Here is a 20,848-nt window from a genome sequence, read left to right as displayed (position 1 = left end):
CAGGTGTATTCTTTATGTTTATTGAAAAAGTTGGGATCAGGTGTATTCTTTATGTTTATTGAAAAAGTCGGGTTCAGGTGTATCCCTTATGTTTATTGAAAGAGTTGGGATCTGGTGTATCCTTTTGAGTCAGTAACAGGTTTGCCCATTGTACACCGGTATTCCGGCACAATGGAAAATAAAATAAAGTTCCAGGCTGTGGCCTTCCATCAAATAATGTGTCCCTGTTTTAGATTTGTCTGAGGGAGTCTGAGTATAATTAGAAATAAATTTCTCAGTTTGCCGAAAAGGACCAGACATTCCGATTCAAACAGAATTTGTTTCAAAGGTAATATATCTGCGGGTTATGATAATCATGCTTATCCTTTTACTTGTTGAGGTGTGCAGGGTTTATCCGAGCGTGTACTGAATTCATGCTCATATATATGAAAATGTGCAATTCAGTTTTGTCATTGACACGTTCCCTACACATTGCGATCTTCATTAATCAAGAATACGTGTGAGGGCGCTCTCAGCGCCAGCGATCGGTCAACCGTGAACACGTGCTTTTGTTGGGGGTCAAATGGGTTATCGTGACCTCTGCTCAGAACCTGCTGAGGCTGTCCGTCAAGTGTTTCTCCTGTTAATAAGTGTTATGCCTGTTGTTTAACCATGGTTTAACCTAGAATTTTGCTTACGAGGAAGTGTGAACGGGCGTGACGGATAGTTTCACATAATTATTAAGCTTAGTATTTTCATTTTTATGAATAAGGAGTACATTTTTGAGGCAGTATGCAGCGGGTTTGTAGGTTTTCCCAATTTACATGTATCAGCAACACAAGGTAGGCCCATTATGATCGCGCGCGGTAACACTTTTTACACCTGACGTGCGTGCCTAAACTTACAATCATGAACGTTAAGGCTACTAAAATCAAAACCACTGACTGTGAGAAACAGTCATTTCTCTCATCCGGCATGCCTCTTTCATTGGTGTGTCTTTGAAGTGGGGAGAGAGTTCCATGACCGTGATGAAATGATACACGAACACTTGATGATGTATAATGCCTCTGTGCATGAACCTGTATGACACTTGTCTGAAGAAACCCAAGTGTTTTCTAAGTAATGCTTCAGGATTTTCTCCACTAATTTTTCTCTTTTTTGAACATGTTATCACTTTTTGATGGTTGTTGTAATATTTTACGGGAAAATTAGTGTTGTCTGTGTATGGAACTCTTTTTTTAATCTTTCCAAACTGTGGAAGCACCGACAGTTGTTTGTAAAGCCCATTATTCTCCCTTAATTTTGTAAAAAAAAAAAAAAAAAACCACCTGACCATGCTTACTGGGCCTTAAAACCTTGTCTTGCCCAGAAATCTGTCCATTTTTCCATCGGATTTCAACAGATGGCAGACATTTGCACGATGTAAGTCACACCGGCTGTATTGCGCCGCATCAGCATTGGAGACGGCAGAGGCCTATCAGCCAGGTCAAAAGATGCATGGCTTCACCGTTAGAAAGGTGCTGTACTAAATCCTGCAGGTGAACTTGAATACGTGCACATTTGAAGGTAACAGTGTTTTTTGATGGAATAATAGGCATCTATTTACTATGCACAGCGGTGACAACGATCATACAATGGCGCAGAGCTAGGCCAGTTTGAACGTGTTGCCGGAGTCTGTACAGAAGGTAGATAGGCAACATGGTTTTTTTTCCTAGGCACATCATTATTATATTATATATTTCTGGTAATGACACCAAGGATTCCTCCAAAGTGCCCTAGGCACTGTAGCTCGCAAGCCTGAAGAAACCTGTAGAGAGGAGACAATGAGAAGCAGTTACAGTTTTAGAGGTGAGAGGAAAACCCCAGAGGAATATTCTGGGTAAAACCCATGGAATCAGGTAAGGATTGAAAACCCAATCCACATGTGGACAGGGCCGGGATTCGAACCCGGGCCTCAGAGGTGGAAGGCAAGGAAAGAAACACTACGCCAACCTGACTCATGCTTTTTGACCAGTAACCATCCAACTGAAAAAAAGAGAGTGGACTCGAAATCTTTCCCAGATGACACCGTTCAGAAGGAAAAGCAACAGTTGGTGTGTTTCTCTTCATGACAGTTGGACAATGTCAGTAAGACAAAGGGGGGATCTTGCAGAACGGTTGCTCGTGGAAAGAGTGTACTTGTGAAGAAAAGGGGCGCTTCTTGGAAAATAGAGGGGGGAGGAAATGAACATCTTGTTTATGTTCTTTCCCCAAACATCTAAACCCCACGGTACTCCACTATGCATTTCATAACAAAAACTCATTTCACATATTTACCCATAATTTAGTGCAAGCAATTAATTAACTATGAACAATTTCTGATGTGTTGAAACTGTTGCAAATTTTATGCAAATGGGTGACTCTGTAAACTCGGGGTTGAAAAGTGTGTCATTTTGCATCTCCCTGTCACGCCGATCTACTGTATGTAAGTTGACATCGAAATACTGTACATTGAAATTGATTTGAAACTATTTTCACTTGTTTGACAAGTAATTTCCATAATCACTCCTACAAATTAACGAACAAAGTCAAAATTTCTGACAGAGTCCTTTGTTAGATGCAAGTGGGGCACGAAAGAAACACAACCCCAAACTGATAGCCTGATCCAGATCCATATCATGGAATGCCTTTTTAAAGATTTTTTTAAATCCCTGAATTGTTTTTTTTTTTACTTGCATTACCCCCCTGCCCAAATTTCCTCTTCCCTATTTTAGGTTATACCAGTGCCAGAGCTATACCTAACGGCAGTCACATTGATGCATGATGTCACCGGGGCCAAGTACCTGCACGTGGCCAGGGAAGACAGCAATAACGTCTTCAGGTACATGTAGATGATCACTCCGGTCTTTGAGAACCATTCTACCGTGATACTTCCTTTCACAAAACAAAGTCGGCCTCCACAAACCTGCCAGACAGTGGCTGTGTGTGTGTGTACGAAATCAATGAGGACCATCGAAGTGTGAGGTTATGTGTGCTATACCTCATGTGGACTCGTGAACAAACAATGTCAACATGAAGCAGGAAGGGAAGGCGTTCTGTGGACTAACCAGTGTCCACAGGACGTTTCCCCTTCCCTGAAAAAGAGGTTTAGAGGCATTTGGGGTTAAAAATAAGTTATCTTGGTAATTCACAATTTCACTTTTTATGAAAATTTAATTATATTTGAAACAATCCATTATGTAAAAACTATATAAAGATTGTTACTGATGCCAGAAGCATGAGTTAAAGTCCTCCTTTATATCAGGCAAACTGAAAATAAAAGTCGTCAGGAGCATCCAACAGAAGCCTGTTTTGATGACGTCACACTACGGCTCTGCAATTTCGTGTATATGACTGTTTCATTATTTCAGGGTTAACACGCCTGCGTGCGTGAGCGCCGCGCTTGCTTGCGCTTAACTGTGAATTAAAAGGGGTCGAACAGTGAGAGCAACTTGGAATTGCTTTTCCATTGATTCGATGTTGTTCCACACCGGATCGTATGATAAAGTTTAAAGTCCCAATTTGAACCGGAGTAAGGGCCTGATGAATTTCAGGCAGATGGTCCTGGTCATTGCCCGTCTTTTCTCTGTTCTTGTGCTATAAAGCCCCATATTATGGCTGCAATGTCAAGAAACTAGTGAACGAGAGCCGTATTATGACATTATCAAATCGCTAGATTTGTTTGCCGCCCTCAAGGACACATTTTTTTTTTTACTCTGAGCATTCGCCCCATGGAACTAAACTCCAAAAAGACGATTTTTATAAATGCGAAGAGAAACTGCCACGTTAGTCATGATATGAGTAATAATGACCCATTCCCTATTAAATAACCATTTTAGGTCAAAGTAATGTGATTGATCTGCAAGATTATTTGATGTAAAAGGAAGAGCAGCAGTCAAGGAAACCATACTACGAAATCCAGCCAAAGATCATGTTCACAGTTCAAGAAAGAGGAGAATTTTCACCCAGTTTTCTTAACTGCATGAAAACAAAGAACTTTCCAAACTGGGGGGTGTGTGGAAAGTAAACCTGTGTATTCATGTATGTGTGCTGTCACTCGCTAGAAGCTGGCAAATATGCAGTAAACTGGCAGATTGTGTTTACAAGTCCTGGGAAAATCTCTGCCGATCTGTGCATCTAGCAGCGCAGAGGGGCTTAAAACCAGAATTAAATGGGACTTCATTTTCCTCCACAGTGTGGGATTCCGGACCACACCGATGGACAGCACAGGGGTTCCTCATATCCTGGAGCACACCACGCTGTGCGGATCTCAGCGCTACCCCTGCCGAGATCCCTTCTTCAAGATGTTGAACCGATCCCTGGCGACATTCATGAATGCATGGACTGGTAAGATAACACATCATCCTGCGGAGTAAAGCCCTTGGGTCTCTGCAGTGCTGTTAACCCCAATTCCTTTCAAAGTTTCACTGGGCGGTTTGGAAGAATTTGTAGGATTGAGTAAGGTAGAATGGGGCTGTCCATCACATGCAGAAGTGAATTAAGTGAGTAGAAATTGGGTTACAAAGGATGTGCATGTGTCTGTGGGTTCCTCAAGAGTGGTGGATTTGAAGGAGAGCTTTTTTTGTACTGCCCAGGCATACGTATGCACACTGGAAGAACATGATTTAAACCTGGGCCCAATTTCACAGAGCTGCTTAACAGCAGAAAAGTCGTGCTTACTTTGGCAAAAAAATTTGCCAACCTTGAGCACTTTTCCATGGCGATGCTTGGCATGGTTGTGCTAACGGTTGCGCAGCATAGAGATTTCTATTGTTATGTCACTAAGTTTGAGCAAATTTTTTCCTCCAAGGTAAGCATGCCTTTTGCTGTGCTTACGGTCTCCATAGTACATGGAGCCTCTGTTAGCGTCAAATCCCGTGCTAAGCAACGCCATGAAATTGGGCCCAGGCCTTGTCCAAGACTACTACAAGACTGATGATGATAATTACGATTATAATCCTTAAGTTGTGTGCCAGTATTTGCCTTGAAAATGGACAGAGAAAGTTACTTTTGACAAGACTTTCTGAACGTAAAACTTTTCTCCGTCCTCAACAGCCAGTGACTACACCATGTACCCATTCTCAAGTCAGAACCCCAAAGACTTTAGTAACCTGCTGTCGGTCTATCTAGATGCGGCCTTCTTTCCAAGACTCAGGGAACTAGACTTCAGGTAACTGTAAGTTTGGCTCAGAGACACAATTGACCCACAGCAAAATGCTCGGTTTCCATCTGAGGGCGCAAATGCGTTCCTTCAGCAGTATGCTGTGAAATTGTCACAAAGGAAGTTTTCGTTGAAATGTATCCCGATAAAAGCGGTGTATCTTAAAATTGTTCTTTAAGACAAGAAGGCTGGAGACTAGAGAATGAAAACAACCAAGACCCAGACTCTCCCATTATCTTCAAAGGGGTGGTCTTCAATGAAATGAAAGGGGCAATGGTAAGCAGTAAATATGACTAGATTAAATTAAACGTAAAAACAAAAAAAAAGGTAAAGAGACAGAATGAGACAAAAAGGGATAGGAGCGGGATGTGTAAGACAAACACCAGGAAAACGGGGAGAGAATTGAACAGCAGCAGGGAAGGAGGAAGGGATGAGAAAGTTTGAATCCAGTCATGTAAGCAAAAGTGTACTAAAATACTGTAAGCCAAAGCCTGTCTCTTCAATGACTAGGTGTTCTTAAACTCTTCACTGTGTTAGGGCGTAAGCCACCCTTTCAGGCATTCCACACAGATGTGTGTAGTTTGTGGAGGGATTTGACAGTTCAAATCAATGGAGGGCTTTGTGCAAAATCGATGTTTTAGTTGATAACTTCTGAAAAGGAAAGGTAATGGGCACAGCCAAGTACAATTAACAGGAATTGGTGTGCATGAAAATATGGGAAAAAACACCTCTTTGACTAATGGATTATTAACGCTTCATTTTCAACCCTTAGGGCTCATTTACACAGATGAGTGATAACACATAGTTATTGCTGCGCAATATTGTCCATTATGCAAGGTGGAAAACCATTCAATGTGCAAAGCATTACTTTAGTGACACTCCACAAAAACAGTGCCACCCCCTCAGGAAGAATAGAAAGCACAATTAGGAAGCACTCAGTCCATGACATCATACCTAACAAGACCTCTGATTGGCCAGAGTGCACTGTCTCAGCACAGTATCTGTGAAAAATTATTCAGGTCTTTATAGAGCACCTCTAAGGAAAACACGTTTTCTCTGATTTTTATCTTTTCAAATAAATATGGAAGCATCCAAATCGAATGCAGTGTCATTTGTCTTCAGAGCTCAACTACATGTGTAACAAGCTCAAAAGGGCTTTTTTTTCTGTTCATGCCAAGATAGGAATTCTGAATGTAGATTACGTCATTCTGAGTAAACAGAGAAAACGAGGAGAACCCTCACCCTGTGTTCATAGTGGATAAACTCTTGTGTATGCCAAACAATGGCTACATGCACTATTTACTTATATGAATAGATAAAATCGTGTTTTACTTAGAGGTGCTTTTTAAACACAGCAGTCAGTCCTCGGTGTAAACATTCTTGTGGCTAACCATCATATGTAAATTGTACCACACAGAATCATGCATCTGCTCATCGGTGTAAATGGATGCTAAATGAGAAGGCTTGGGTAGAGGGAGGGGTAGATCACATCCTTTATCCTTGTAGTACATGTACATCTTTTCCAGTCTCAACCTTGTGATTCTCTCTGTCGTCCAGACGAGCCCAGAACAGATCTTTGCCCTCCACTGTCAGAACAACCTCCTCCCCGGCCACACCTACTCCCACAACAGTGGGGGAGACCCCCTGCACATCCCACGCCTCACCTGGCAACAGTTGAAGGACTTCCATGCCACTCACTACCACCCTAGCAACTCGAGGTAAATCACAGTCGATTTGGCCTACAGGGGTTAACGGATGAGAAAATAATCCCTCTATGGTTGAACAGCGCAGGTTGTAATTGGGACCTCTACGGGCATCACAAGACGATCGTAAGACCAATATGGGACCTCCACTTTCAAGTCACAAGCTGTTCAAATAACCTACAGGAAAAGCATTTCTTTCTCTTTGCTCATCCTGTTGCGTGTGGCTGATCTTGTGACTGGTTTTGTGACTAGTCTTGTGATGACCTCTACCGCCACACTGTTGAACAGTAGCATACAGTGACCTTTAAGTCTTGCTGATGGACGTACGGGGTCTTGTTTCCTTGGCTTAATGTAACATTCTGCACTTGCAGTGATAAGTTTCACGAACACAGAAAGCGCAGCACCAGAATTCTAAGGCAGTGGATGTACAGCCAAAAACCTAGTATTCTTCTCTGGCTCTCTCTCTCTCTCTCTCTGGAAATACATGTAAGCTGCAGAGTCATTGTCAGTGCAGAATATTCCCCTGTAACTCTTCAGTATTGTAAACAGTTCTGCTTGTATGCCAGGCCGAGGTGTTAAGATAAGAGACCGAATCGTGAGAGTAAAGCATACTTGGCAATATCAGTAGTGATAACCCTGCCGTTTTGCTGTGGTTTCCCTGTTGTCCTTGTAAGGTTTTTCACTTACGGCGACCTCCCATTAGAGGGTCATCTTGAGGCCATTCAACAACAGGCATTAGCATCTTTCTCTCCTATCACACCGAACACGGAGGTACCCAACGAGGCACGCTGGACGCAACCGGTAATTGACTCTTGTGAAGGTTTCTGCCGTTTGGCTGGATATCAAAGGTTGGCCAAATTTTCGGCCCACAATAGTACCTTCAGCAAGTGTTTAAAGGCGCGGGAAAATCACTTCCACGTCTTTCCTACCCTTTGACCCTTTTTTAATCTCACAGTTTTGCACTCCCGATCTGCAGTTATCTTTTCAATTTGTGATGATGTGATGAGTTGAATCTGTCGCTTTTAACAGAGGGAGAAACATGTCCGCTGCGCCCCTGATCCAATGACAGCTGACCCCGAAAAACAGACTACAGTCAGTGTTAGCTTCCTTCTGAACAGGTAAACAGCTGGAGACCAGAGAGACCAAGGAAATTACCAGTAATATTTATAATAACATGACATATTCATATAGTGCATGCTAGTACCGATGGACTCTCAATGCACTGTGCACCATATTGTCCCTGCTAACTGGGTCCAGAATCATTCCTTTGAACCATCTCAACTCCCAAGGGAGTATACAACCATCGGTGCAGTAATAGCAGGTGCTACCTGGTTAATCAGCTACAAATGACCCTCTCTGCCCTCACAGGTACCCGTTTATACTCCTGGGCCAAGAGAGGGAAGTGGGAGTAAAGTTACTTGTCCATTATCGCAGTCTGTGCCCCACAGCAGGATTTGAACCACGACTGTGCGATAGGGAGTTATCAACCCTAACCATTTGACCGCATGCCCCACGAGTCTTAATTTTGGATTCACTCGTAGACAAGATGCTACTTGGATGATGATGGTGGTGATCAAAGTTGATGAAACTTTATTCTTCACCCCCTAGCTTGACCGACTCGTTTGAGGGATTCACCATGTCCATCTTGTCGCATCTGCTGGTGTCTGGACCCACGTCTCCTTTCTATCAAGCACTGGTACAGGCCAATATTGGGTCTGACTACTCTCCCGTCCTGGGGTAAGTTACCCGTAAAACTTGAGCATAATTTGGACGAGTTACTTGCTACTTGAAAATGACTTACATGTCACTTAATTTAACTGTGGCGCACCTTTGCTCTCCAGGTATTTGAGAAAAAAAAGTCTCCAATGTCTTGAATGAAGACAGAACAAAGCAGGACCTTGCCCACCAACACAGTGGATTGTCTAAGCATTCAATCATTGAATAGTGACAGATGATGAGGGCCAAAACACGCCCTGAATCATTGCAAAACATTGCTCTTTTAATAATCCCCTGTCAGGTGTTTTGGCCTGACCTACTCCCCTAGACCTACTCACCTGCCCCTGTCAAGATGCCAGGATACCCACAAATCTTGGCTTGCTTTCTTGCCCCTGACGAGCGCATGATATTTCTGCTAACAGAAATTCCTTTCGCTACACAGATACCTAAAGCAGTACAAACACAGCCAACCTCAAAAGGCAGAATTTACTTCAAAGACACAGTAAAAGAAGCCTTCTTGGGCTAGGGGCACAGTCAGTAGGGCTCACTTTCACAGCGCTGCTATGTGCCCGATTCTATACTAACAGTGGCTCCACATATTTTGTGGAGAGTGTAAGCAGGAAGCACAGCACTGTGCAATCCTTAGCACAACCACCACCATAAAATAGTGCTTACAGTTAGCAAAATTTTATGCTTAGTAAGTACAACTTTTCTGCTAACTGTTAAGCAGCGCCCTGAAATTGGGCCCAGGTGGTCACCACAGTATTTCATCTTCAGTTGGCACAACACATTTCCTCCTTCATGGTAATGCTTGAAGTTTAATCCATCTTGACAGCTGTGACAGTATACGACCCCTTTTATTCTTCATGATAGCTATGATGGAAGTACCAAAGATGCCTCTTTCTCGGTCGGTCTTCAAGGAATACGGCAGGAGGATGTTGAGCCTGTTAAAAGCATCATTGAGGACACGTTCAAGAAAGTTGTAGAGTAAGTTAAAAACGAGAGAGAAATTTATGTTTATTGACATGGAGCGGGTGAATCGATCTTCAACAAACCGTGCAAGTTGACCCAAAGGTTTATCAAACACCATGCTTGGGAATTTATTCTGAATGGAACATTGGTACAAAGTGGAGTCTGGCATAGCGTTACTGCTACTCTGACTTGCCTTGATTATAAATAAAAAATAAAGTAGCAAGACGTTTATAATTCATTTTTGGAAGTTGGCACCTGTCAATGATGCAATTTTGGAGCACCCATTACTCAGTGCCAACCCCTGTAAGCTCAGTGATTCTGTTTGTGATAAATAGAGTGATACTAGCAGTAGGCTGGAAATCTGGAAACGGACAGAGCCAACTTTGGCCGTTTTCCAATACTCAACTTCGTCTCCTTCTCAGGCGTCGTGTAGGAAACCAATTCCCGATTGGGGGCCAGAAGCATTTAACTTAAATTGAAATACTGTAATGTTTTGCTCATTTGCATCTTACTTGATGTTTTGTGGCACTATCAGACTTACTATTGCGCTTATAACCTCAAAGTCAGGAAGTAAAAAAATAGTTGAAGCCTGAGACGGAGCCGAAGTCGAGTATTGGAAAACGGCCTTTGTGTTAAGAGCTCTCAGAAAGAATTGAGCAGATGGTGCTCAAGAGTGGTTGAAGGGAAAAAGGATTCCTCAAAACAAGGCCTGAAGAAAAATCCTGCTGCTGGTCAACACATTGCATGTTTTATTTTCATTTGTTTGATCTTTTGCTTGCTTGTTTGTTTTGCTTCGTGTCATTCAGTTAATTCTGTCATTGCCTGTTCACGTATTGAGTGACTTTGAATCATAAGACTTGCCCTTAAGCCATCATTTTGTTGTTCTTTCTTTTGGCCACATCCAGGAACGGATTTGAGAAAGAGAGAATCGATGCAGTACTTCATAAAATTGAGATTTCTCAAAAGCACCAGACTACCACATTTGGCCTGCAACTTATAGCCGTATGTTTTACTTCTCTTTTTATCTGCTTAGTGTTAATGTTCTGTTTTGCCAGAGGAGAAATTTAATCTTTGCTTTTCCTCAAGCCCAAGTTTTGTGTCTTGATACATTAAATTGTGTTTACTGGACAAGAAGGACTCTCTGTATGATTAACATGTTTTGATCTTCTCTTTCTTTCTCTGTCGTCACTCTTTGTTGTCCGCTCATGTCAAAACTTTTCCCAATTAATAATTACCATTTACCTCATGATTTGGTAGCAGATGAGATTGGGACTGTTTTATGGCTGGAAACGATGACAGGCTGTTATGAAAATGTTCAATAGCTGGAACAACCCTGAGTGTACAAATTGTGTAAATCAAAAAGGCCCGACTTTCAAAAGGCAGCAATATTCATCCTAACCGTGATGTAATCAAGAGAAAATCTTCGCTTGACGACAGCGATACAGTGTTAGAAGATGGCCTATATATCTGTTGTTTTTACACGAATATTTAAAAATCTAATCATCACCAACTCATAGTAAAAATGCAAATGTGTTCTAGAAAGAGTGCTGTATCGCCTCTCCTGCCATATGGAAACAAACCTTAAGTTGAAAATGTTCAGCAGATGAACAGTCTTTGGAGATCAAGCCACAAAGCTTGAGCCCATGAAAGAAAAAGAAAAGAAAAGAGGACATGACAATTACTTTTGGTATTATCGGTCAGTCCCTCATGCAGAGCTGGAATCACGACACGGAACTGGCCGACGTGCTGCGCGTCAACAGGAACGTGGATCGGTTCCAGGCGTGCCTGGCCGACAACCCCAGATTCCTGCAAGACAAGACCGAGGAGTACTTCCTCAGAAACCCCCACCGCCTGACCGTGGTCATGACCCCCAAGGAGGACTACAAGGATGAGCTGGACCAGGAGGAGAAGAGAATCCTGGACAGCATGGTGTCAGAGCTGAGCCAAGAGGACCGAAGGGGCATTTATGCCAAGGGTAAGGATGTCAAGAATTCTTCAACCCTAACCAGCATACGGGCGACTTGCAGAGTAGCAACACCAAACCTGACAAATCCGCCGCTAGCCAGTCACTCCAGGAAACAACCGCTGTGTGTCCCCACTCACATAACTTCCTGGTATAGTGGTATAAGCTTTCTCAAAGATGAGTGCTGTAAGTTGGAGATGATGTATTTTAATTTTGATGCAGGTCTTGAATTAGCAGATGAGCAAGACAGGGAAGAAGATGTCTCAGTTCTGCCCACACTAAAAGTGTCAGACATTGAACCTGAGTTGAAGAGAGCAAAACTTGACTTCAAACAGTCCGGTAAGTCGTAGTGTTAATAGTCCTTGATTGAAATACTGTGCTCAGCTCTTTCAAAAGAGAATACAAACATTGGCTGCCCACCTTTTTTCAATTTAGAAACAAGGCAACAGTCACCAAAAGGCACAAAGTAACCTTTCACACTTTGTTTACATGCACACTTTCCTATTGCAGTGGTGAGACATCAAACCATCAAGTCCTATAGGAAAGCTCACTTGTGAACAAAGTATGGCATTGTGTTGGAGGTTACTTTGGGGGTCTGTTGTAGACCTATGTAAAACACAATTATGTATCAATTTAGCTAATGTGGCAGTGTGTCTGTGCTATTGTCTCTAATGCCCTTTGTCCTTCAAACTTTATCACTTTGCATTAGTAAGCTAGGGCCATTCTTTGCATGTTAAGAGAAAGTGAGCCAGAGGCCTGTCATCTTGAATCTATCAACACACTGTGAAATATGGGTCCGTTTCATATAGCTGCTTAGCTTATCTTTTTGCTAAGCACACACTAACAAACCAAAGAGGTTACCGGGTAAGATGTTATATTGGTTGTAACATTAGCGTGGTGCATAAAGTTGCTGAGCGAGATTTTCTGCCGAGTAATTCTATGAATTGGGATCCAAGTGCTGAATTTTGGAGTATTTAGGACCATTCTACAGAACGAAAGGCAAGCCAGGGTTCAACAAAATAGCCAGTGTATGGAACCATCGAACTCAGTTTTATGTGCCAGCTGGTACATGCAGTGCGCACATGCTCACATTACATTTTGGCGACTTGAAGATTTCAGGGAGTTTAAAAGTTGTGGAAGAAATCGTTCCTTGCCTGCAGGAATGTAGAGGTGTGACCTCAGTTTATGCTGTCAGTTATGGATCTCTCTTACAGGATGCCATCTTTGTAGGAAAATTTAAAAACTACAGGTATTTATGTTGATCCTAATGTCTTCCAAATACTGCACTGCCAATGTGCATCACAGATTTGACATCCAAAATGTCAGTGCACTTGACAATCTGTAAGAAGTAACGTCATGTGAGAGAGATCTACGCTATATTTATAATTCCAGATGGAATCCACGTACAGTGTTGCGAACAACCAACCAATGGCATAACCTACTTCCGAGCTGTGTCTACTCTGCGGTCGGTCCCAGACGACCTCCTACCGTATATTCCGCTCTTCTGCGGCGTCATAACAAGGTAAGAAACAGATCATCTCAGCCCTTTCGCTCGCAGGCCGTCTGATTTGAGTTCTGAGATTCGAAGAGGTAATCAGCAAGTTACATCTTGACAGCATAAGCATCATCCTAAACCATTAAGTCTTGAATGATCTGAGCCCCAGGGATCTTGCTGATCAACTCATTTACTTGTATTTAATTTGTTGTTCATCCCACAAAGTGACACTTCGTGGTACTTGAGACCACACCACTCACACATAATGTACAGGGCTGCGTAATCTAAGCTTTTCACAGAAGTACTGTGTGGACACATTTAGCTCATTTTGTACTTATATCAAACGTTTCTCCATTTTCAGAGTAAAAAAGGTTTTTCATTTGCAGGTTTTTCTCTTCCTGACAAGTCTGTGGACAGAGTAAATTGTGTCAGTTCCTTTAGGAGTGTTTTTCTCCAAAATTTATTTCTGCTCCATGCTAGCATGTCTGTTTGTGAAAACCCAAAATTGTTCCACCATGCATCAGTGTTAGAAATGTAAATGGGTACGTACATGACACAGTTCTTACAAAGTGCCTGTGCACAGTACTTGAGTTTTCGTTGGTTTAGACAGTGACAAGTTTTTTTGTGCATTTAACAACAGGATGGGGGCAGCAGACATGACGTTCCATGAGTTTGCACAGCGTGAGGAGCTGAAGACAGGAGGCTTAGGTGTTGGACACCATGCTTGTCAGGACCCCAACGATGTGCTGTCTGTAGAGCAGGTGAAAGGTTACAGATGTCACAATTGGATCCAGAACCAAATTTTTCATGTAATCTTTTTATTTGTTTGACACGCTTTGGGGAAAGAAAGAGAAATGAAATGAGGGAATAAAGTTGCCTTTAATTTTTTTGGCTCCAGTTTTTTGTGGGGGCATGACCCCTGTTAAACCCCCCCCCCCCATCCACTCTTGAAAAAACTAAAGCTGAACTCAGTTCACTGTCCTGAATACATACGTGTTTGCAAACTGTGTTAAAAAGTAGTTGATTTCAATGTCCCAAGCTGGTTTAGTGGAGACATTGGGGACGGTACTTCTTAAGATGATGGAGTTTGATCAAGAAAAATGGTTAGTGTGGTCACTTTCGCCATTAAGAATTACTACATCAGAGTGCTCTTTTGCCAAAGTCCAATAAGCAGAGTTGTAAGCACTTACACGTACATTGAGGCATGCCCCCCTCCCCCATGGAAAAAAATCTGTTGATACTACAGAGTGTTGAAAATGTTGTTTTGTTCTTTTGAAGGGAATTACCCTGACCTCATTCAGCTTGGATAAAAACTTGGAAGACATGTTTAAACTTTGGAGTGATGTCTTTAATAGGTAATGATTAACTTTACGTACATATTATTTTTTATTGTAAAAAAGGTATTTCCTTCCAATTTTGTGCAGTGTTAGCAGTTTTTTGGTAAAAAATAAACCATGCCTAATATGTTCTCAGAAGTGTGAAAAAACATCCCCAAATAAGAGATCTTGTTGACAATTTAGAACAAGGCTAGAAATACTACGATAAATTGACATTTAGTGTGTCTCAAGTTGCTGGAATCAAGACCATAATATCAAACTACTGAGAAATCAGGCTGCCAGTGTTATCGAACTACTTCTACCATTTCAAACTACCTCGAATATCTTCAACATGTCGACTGCCATGCATAATTTGATACTTTCAGGCTGTTCCTATCGGCCGAGTGTTGTACGCATGAGCGTATATTTAAAAGGTACTTTTCAGGGGTTTCAGTCAGATGAGCATGTATGTCCCCCACACTGCCTGCAGCGGATTTGTGTTCTCTTGTGATGCCAGCATATTCAATTTTTAATACGAAAGCCTGTAATTTTCTATGAGTATACTCGTAGTGGCAGAATCTGGTACACCTGTTACTTTGAGTAGTCGGCACTCAATGTTTCTTTTGTTTTGACCTCGATAATATGCAGTAGAATAATATAAGTCGGCCTGAAATATGGTGGAAGTAACAATGCCACCAGACAACAGTCTCTCACTTCAAGTTTTTGGCCTTTTCATATTAAATCAGCCCAAATCTGAAGGATATGGACCGACTCACAACTTTAGTCCGTATGAGGGCTTCAGAGCTGGCCATGTCAATACCAGACATGGGGCATGCCTACGCTATGAAGCACGCCGGTAGTCTGCTGTCACCGGTTGGCAGAATCAAGGAAATATGCGGTGGCATGGCACAGGTAAAGTACCGATACACCTTCTTCATGCATCTGTCGTTAGAGGATTTCGGCACATTCATCAGCCCCTCAAGCTTCACAAGGACGACATCGCTTAACTCTTGGGATGCTCTTTTTTATATGAGACATTTTACTGCAGAAAATGTGCGTTTGATGTTTTGAAACATTTTTTTAATTTTTTATTCCAGTGAGAACACCATCTAGACAAACAAAAAACTAGACCCCACTCATTGCTTGGAAAAAATTACTAGTTAACAAAAAAAGTGGTCCTTAAATTTTTTTGAGTAGTTTTTTTTTACTTCGAATGTACTTACTAATGTCAAATCTGCTCTGAATTACCATAACAATGTTCTCTCTGAACCTCCTCTGTTCATTTTTCTGCTCTTCTGACATTCATCGCGGTTTAGAACCCATTTCTTCTGAACCCGTTTCACTCTTTATACTGTCTGTCACTATTCCACTTCCATACTTGACTGTAATCCACATGTCCTTCCTTTGGCCGTTGAGAACTCGGCATCAAAGCTATACATTCGTACGGTTTATTATGAACACTTCAAAGTTCCCTCCACTCAAAATCTCTCAGAGTTTAAATCCAGTCCCTTACATTTCTTCACTTCCAAATTTGCTCTGTAATCTCAGAATTTTCTTGTGGTGGCAGGTGAGCTTCATGAAGAGAATTGCCGAGGCATCTGATCTGACAGAGACCATGGAGAAAATAAGACAGGTATCCGGTCTGCTTCTAAACAAGGACAACTTGAGGTGAGAGCTTGAGATGGGAGTGGTCTTCCCACAGTGTCATCAGATGGGCTTTTTTCCCCATTATCCCGATAAGTAATGTATGATTTAGAAAGGAAAAGGTACTCGTCGATAGATCATTGTTTTTCTCTTCTTTGAAGGTGTGCCTTAAATTCTGGCCCAGAATTCATGGATGATGCATTGAGGCACCTGCAGAGTTTTCTTGGCTGCTTGCCAGGAGCAGCACAGGAGACAAAGCGCCCTCTGTTGACAAAGGTCAGTAGCATTTGGATCTGAGCTAGCATCTGAGCTCTTTTTACGAGGCGGCAGGCCTGGCTGAAATACTTAGGCATCAATAGATGTTTTCTGTTAGACGAGAGTAGCCACCAGACAGTTATTTGTGTGGATGTAAACGTCCAGTAAATGAAGTTATGATTTTTGAAGAATTTTGAGAACGGAAAATCTTGAAAGTCTCCCGGTTTTACATCATGCAACTTCAACTTCCACCCGGCAGCAAGTGGTTGACACGTTGACTGCTGACTACAGGTGTACTCGTAGTCACAGGTGTACTGGATTCTGCCACTATGAGTATACTCCTAGGAAATGAAAGGCGATTGTAATATAAATTGAATACACTGGCATCACCAAAGAACAGCACAAATACGCTGCTGGCAGTGTGGGGGACATCCCTCTGTAAGATGCTCATGTTCAAATAGACCTGTGAAAGGTACCCCTTGAATATGCACGCATACGTACCATGCTTGACAAATGGGGAACACCCCCTTTGGAATTATGCACGGCAGGCAACATGTTAAAAAATAAGTCTCAACTCTCCTGTTTGCCACAAGTTGTGCTGACTTGCTTAACTCAGCACTCCATTCAGTTCGCTTTATACATCAGCAATTACAAGGGCCATGAAGCAGCGCCAATGAGTTCAAACAGCAGGCCAGAAATTCCAAAGTGATACATTTTCAGTGAGTGTATCTGTAAGTAGAGTTTAAACTGTGCCGACATGTGTTGGTCACAAAATTACAATTATTTAGTTTGCTTCTTCTCAATTTGTTTTTTTAGTCTTGCAGTATTGTATAACTTATTTTATTGTGGATAAGCTTTGGAGTCATTTCTTGTATTGTAGATTGAAGACTTCTTTTCATTGAGTCAAAGGACTCACTTTGAGCTTCCATTCCCTGTCAACTATGCCAGCCGAGGAGTGCGGGCTGTGTCATACACTCATGCAGACTTTGCCAAGTGAGTTCATCCACGTTGCTTTGCTAATCCTAGGAATATTTTTAGGCAGAAGATTCGACTTAACGTGCTGATTAAAATGAGCAGCTTCTTATTGCGTTTACCACAATTGGGACTTAAGGTTTTCTGCCACCTGCCTCTTTAAATAAGATCAAGTTGTCCACGACCGTGTGCCAATAAAGCTCCTAAATTTTCACTTTTGAAATATTTAGAATGTGGTCAGATGTTCCTTTGCTGGAAAACAATTGCCCAATTTGCCTGGAAATATCCTTGTGATGAATGAGGGTTTGTTTTGTTTTGTTTTTAATCTACTTGCATCTATAGGATGACTGAAGGTGGATGGTTACTGTGTTCACGTCTGTTTGTGTACCTCAGTTGTCGATAGAACAGATGTGATTTTAGTCAGTCTTTTAGATATCTCTGGCTGTGTATGTCAGATTCAAAATCTCAATTTTTATCCATTGATTTTTTATTTCCCGCAGATTGAGAATATTGGCCAGGCTCATGTCCGCCAAATTCCTTCACAGGGAAATAAGGTATGGACTGGAGTCACAGATGAGTGCACAAGAGTTAAACTTGGACACGGGTTCATTAGATGAATTCAGCCTTTCTCTGGCATCACCTACGAGTGGTTTTCATTATTCATTATTCTGTCTTGCTTGGTGTGCCTCCAAAATATATCGCCAATTTTTTAATGGAATCAAGCGTCATTGCTCCTGTGTAGATAATACTACTGAGCCGTCCTGTTTTTCTGCATTTTGAAACATTTTGAAATTACTCAATATCATATACAACACACTACACTAATGCCTCACCACCATACATTTAGACAGGAACTAGAAAAAATGTTTTTTCCTCAATTATTTTCCTGTCAGGGAAAAAGGTGGTGCCTATGGAAGTGGGGCCACAATAGGAACTGAGGGATCTTTCAAGTTCTACTCCTACAGGTAAATAAGTCACAACAAACAGAGACAGTCACATCAATGAAAGATTTATGTTTAGGGATTTGTCAAAAATTGGTAACAAATTTAAGTACAATCATGTAACGTGGACTCATGTGAAACTGTATGGGCCTTTATAATCTAACATTCTTGTACAAGCATGGCATTGTGTTTGATTCCATCACAGAGACCCGAATTCCCTTCAAACGCTTGAGGCTTTTGACAGAGCAGTGGAATGGGCCATTGAAGGATCCTACAGTCAGCAAGACATAGATGAAGCCAAGCTTTCCGTGTTCTCGGCAGTGAGTTCATGTTTTCACCTCTCGTTACATTGGCTTGTTGTGTTTTCATTCAGGAAACTATGAAGTACTGTGTTGCCTTGAGAATTCCAGATTTGCAGACAAACTGAGCAGAACGGGCTCACTGAGAGGGAACTTTGACCTACTCAGTGCCGAACAAGAGATTGTGTGCTTTAGAAAACATCAGAGCCCCTTTGGTATGGACTCATTACACGGGAACCCAGGCTGTGTGACTCATTTCTGTTAGAAATAGTCAAAATGGATGAAAAAGTCGAGGCTACCCTTGTTTTTCACTTAAAGCCATGTTGAACCTAAAACTTGAATGAGGGTTTCTTAAGGGGTAGCTGTTCAGGTCAGTCCTTGTAATTGGTATTTTTTTTTTACTTTGTTCCCAACTAGGTGGATGCCCCTATCGCCCCATCAGATAAAGGAATGACTCTGTTCACGTCTCACATCTCAGACGACATGAGGCAAGAGCAGAGGCAGAGGATGTTTGCCGTCAGCCAAGAGGACCTTCAGGAGGTCGCTCAGAGGTCAGTCTTAATGATAAAACATTGAAGAATGTGGCTGTCTGTGCTATCCAAGCTGCCATGGTAGGACCTTATGTCTCTAGCAGTTGAGGAATATGCAAGTGAGGGATAGATGCAGTGAAAGGATTCACAAAGTTAAAATTGATTCAGGACTTAGTCGAGGATAATGTGAGAATTTCTGTGAACTGCGCCCCTGTCCAAGAACACAAAAGTAAGTGTTTCACAGTTTGACCCACTTGAGTCTGAAATTAATTTGACATTTGCTCGTTGAGTACAGTTATACAATAACAGATTGTATTGGTGTCACCTGTCCAGAGGCTATTCAGATGCCTGTTAATATTCCCATTTTGGTTACAAATGCCTATGACACATTTGCAGCTAAAGAAAACTGCTTTATTTATGTGGCACAAATTAAAACAGAGATCTAGATTTCAAACTTCGTTTTCAATTTTCGTCGGACCGCCAACATTTTGAAAAAACATCCTGCCCCCCACAAAAAACCCTTCACATATGATTCCCTGAAAAGGCTGCAGTTTTCAAAATGCATCCTCTGGAAGGCTTCCCACAATTGCCACTGCTCGCGCAACCATTGGTCTTACAATTTGTCATTTTCTCCGCTCTGAAATGCCTCTCAAAAAAAGATTTATCATTTGCGGTAATCAACTCAGCACATGCATTTATTTTGTTTTGTTGTTTTTGGGGGGAAATTTGCCCTAACATGTAACACCAGGCTGTTCTAGTTTCGAAGCGGGATTGTTTTTTTACCTCACCTGCAGGTATCTTGCCTTGGGGGCGCAGGTGGATTCCCTCACCCTCCTGGGACCACAGAATACGGCCACTGCATCTGACAAGTGGAAAGTCTTCCGAGAGAGTGATTGAAAATGTCCTTGTGTTTGATCAGGTGCAAACTACAAGACAAGCTGCTTTGACATGTGGGTCAGTCAGGGAAACATCCAGTTGGTTGAGATACGTTTGACAGACACAGTGCTAAGAAGGATTATTTGATATCAACTAATGTTTCACCAGTGTTGAGGCGGAAAGGACCTGAACACCTGAAATTGTGCAGAGTCAGTAGTATCAATTTCTTCTCTTAAGTATATGGCAGGCGCTACATCACCGTAATACGGGCGTTTAACAATAGTGCGCCTCCAAGAGTTTGCAACACATTGGCCAATCACAGTGCGCAAAATTTGTCGACCCAATGTGCGTTTAGAAAGGGTTGACAGATTTTGCGCGTTGTGGTTGGCCACTGTGCTGTAAACTCTTGGAGGCGCACTATTGTGAATCGCCTGTATTGTGCATGAGTTTAGATTCCTCTTGATAATTCTTTTGTAATTTACATAAACAAGGGCTGAAATGTTGGTATGTTACTCACAGACCTTGCGTTAGTTGGACCTTACGGGAGTTGTTTTTTAACAACCGGACATTTATTCCATCTTTCTTTAATAGCTTTTTTTTTATAGTCCTAAAAGTCCTGAATCCTACAATTTTGACATGCTTTTATACACACCTCAGAGATCAGGGTTAATGAAATCTTTGGGTGCAGCCTTGAACAGAAATCTCTCAATAGCTTACATCCAGTTGTCTTAAAAGGGGAGCAGCAAGGCAATGACACAATCCTTGTATTTTTCAAAAAACCAAGGCCATTTAAAATAGAAATTTGCAGCTACAGAGAAATGAATCATGTAGTTTTTAAAATACCCGTCGTTCAAATAATCTGCCAATAAAACCAGTACAAAACCTTGTAAAATGCGAAATGGTTTCTTTACCTCGCTGACCATGCAGTCTTGTCCCCCGACCTCTATTTGGGCTGACCCATCTCCTGTTGTACTGCACTGACAAACAGACCTTGCAGCCTCCCTTGTC

At 41.9% G+C, this 20,848-nt stretch overlaps 1 protein-coding gene across 4 annotated transcripts; it reads left to right on the top strand.

Annotated features, from left to right (window-relative positions):
* Positions 1-555: 555 nt before the first annotated feature.
* pitrm1 (pitrilysin metallopeptidase 1) lies at positions 556-20,739 on the top strand. 4 transcript variants are annotated; one of them, XM_022256364.2, is made up of 26 exons: positions 556-821; positions 1,382-1,496; positions 2,733-2,839; positions 4,193-4,344; positions 5,053-5,167; positions 5,338-5,434; positions 6,716-6,876; positions 7,536-7,662; positions 7,891-7,979; positions 8,470-8,598; positions 9,451-9,564; positions 10,455-10,551; positions 11,251-11,524; positions 11,735-11,851; positions 12,905-13,034; positions 13,648-13,768; positions 14,286-14,362; positions 15,070-15,235; positions 15,891-15,991; positions 16,129-16,243; positions 17,103-17,215; positions 17,695-17,748; positions 18,088-18,159; positions 18,341-18,455; positions 18,852-18,985; positions 19,759-20,739. In XM_022256364.2, exons 1-26 carry the CDS (start codon positions 772-774, stop codon positions 19,859-19,861), a joined length of 3,045 nt encoding a protein of 1,014 aa, XP_022112056.2. In that variant the 5' UTR covers positions 556-771; the 3' UTR covers positions 19,862-20,739. The 4 variants fall into 4 exon arrangements, with proteins under 4 accessions (XP_022112056.2, XP_022112055.2, XP_086990575.1 ...); XM_022256363.2 differs by having other exon boundaries at positions 1,349-1,496; XM_087134449.1 differs by lacking the exon at positions 556-821 and having other exon boundaries at positions 1,384-1,517.
* Positions 20,740-20,848: the final 109 nt, after the last annotated feature.

The sequence above is a fragment of the Acanthaster planci genome, linkage group LG03 (genome assembly GCF_054643075.1).
Source record: "Acanthaster planci isolate LZ-2023a linkage group LG03, COTS_SCS, whole genome shotgun sequence".
Classification (NCBI taxonomy): Eukaryota; Metazoa; Echinodermata; class Asteroidea; order Valvatida; family Acanthasteridae; genus Acanthaster; species Acanthaster planci.
The sequence above is the reverse complement of the archived record's forward strand: the minus strand, read 5'-3'. Positions and strand labels throughout refer to the sequence as shown.

Excerpts from the sequence above, each read along its gene's own strand:
- pitrm1 (XM_022256363.2), top strand. The coding sequence starts at position 772 with ATGCAGCGGGTTTGTAGGTTTTCCCAATTTACATGTATCAGCAACACA. Across the intron at positions 4,345-5,052 it reads ATTCATGAATGCATGGACTG|CCAGTGACTACACCATGTAC; the intron begins GTAAGATAACAC and ends CGTCCTCAACAG. Across the intron at positions 13,035-13,647 it reads TTCTGCGGCGTCATAACAAG|GATGGGGGCAGCAGACATGA; the intron begins GTAAGAAACAGA and ends ATTTAACAACAG.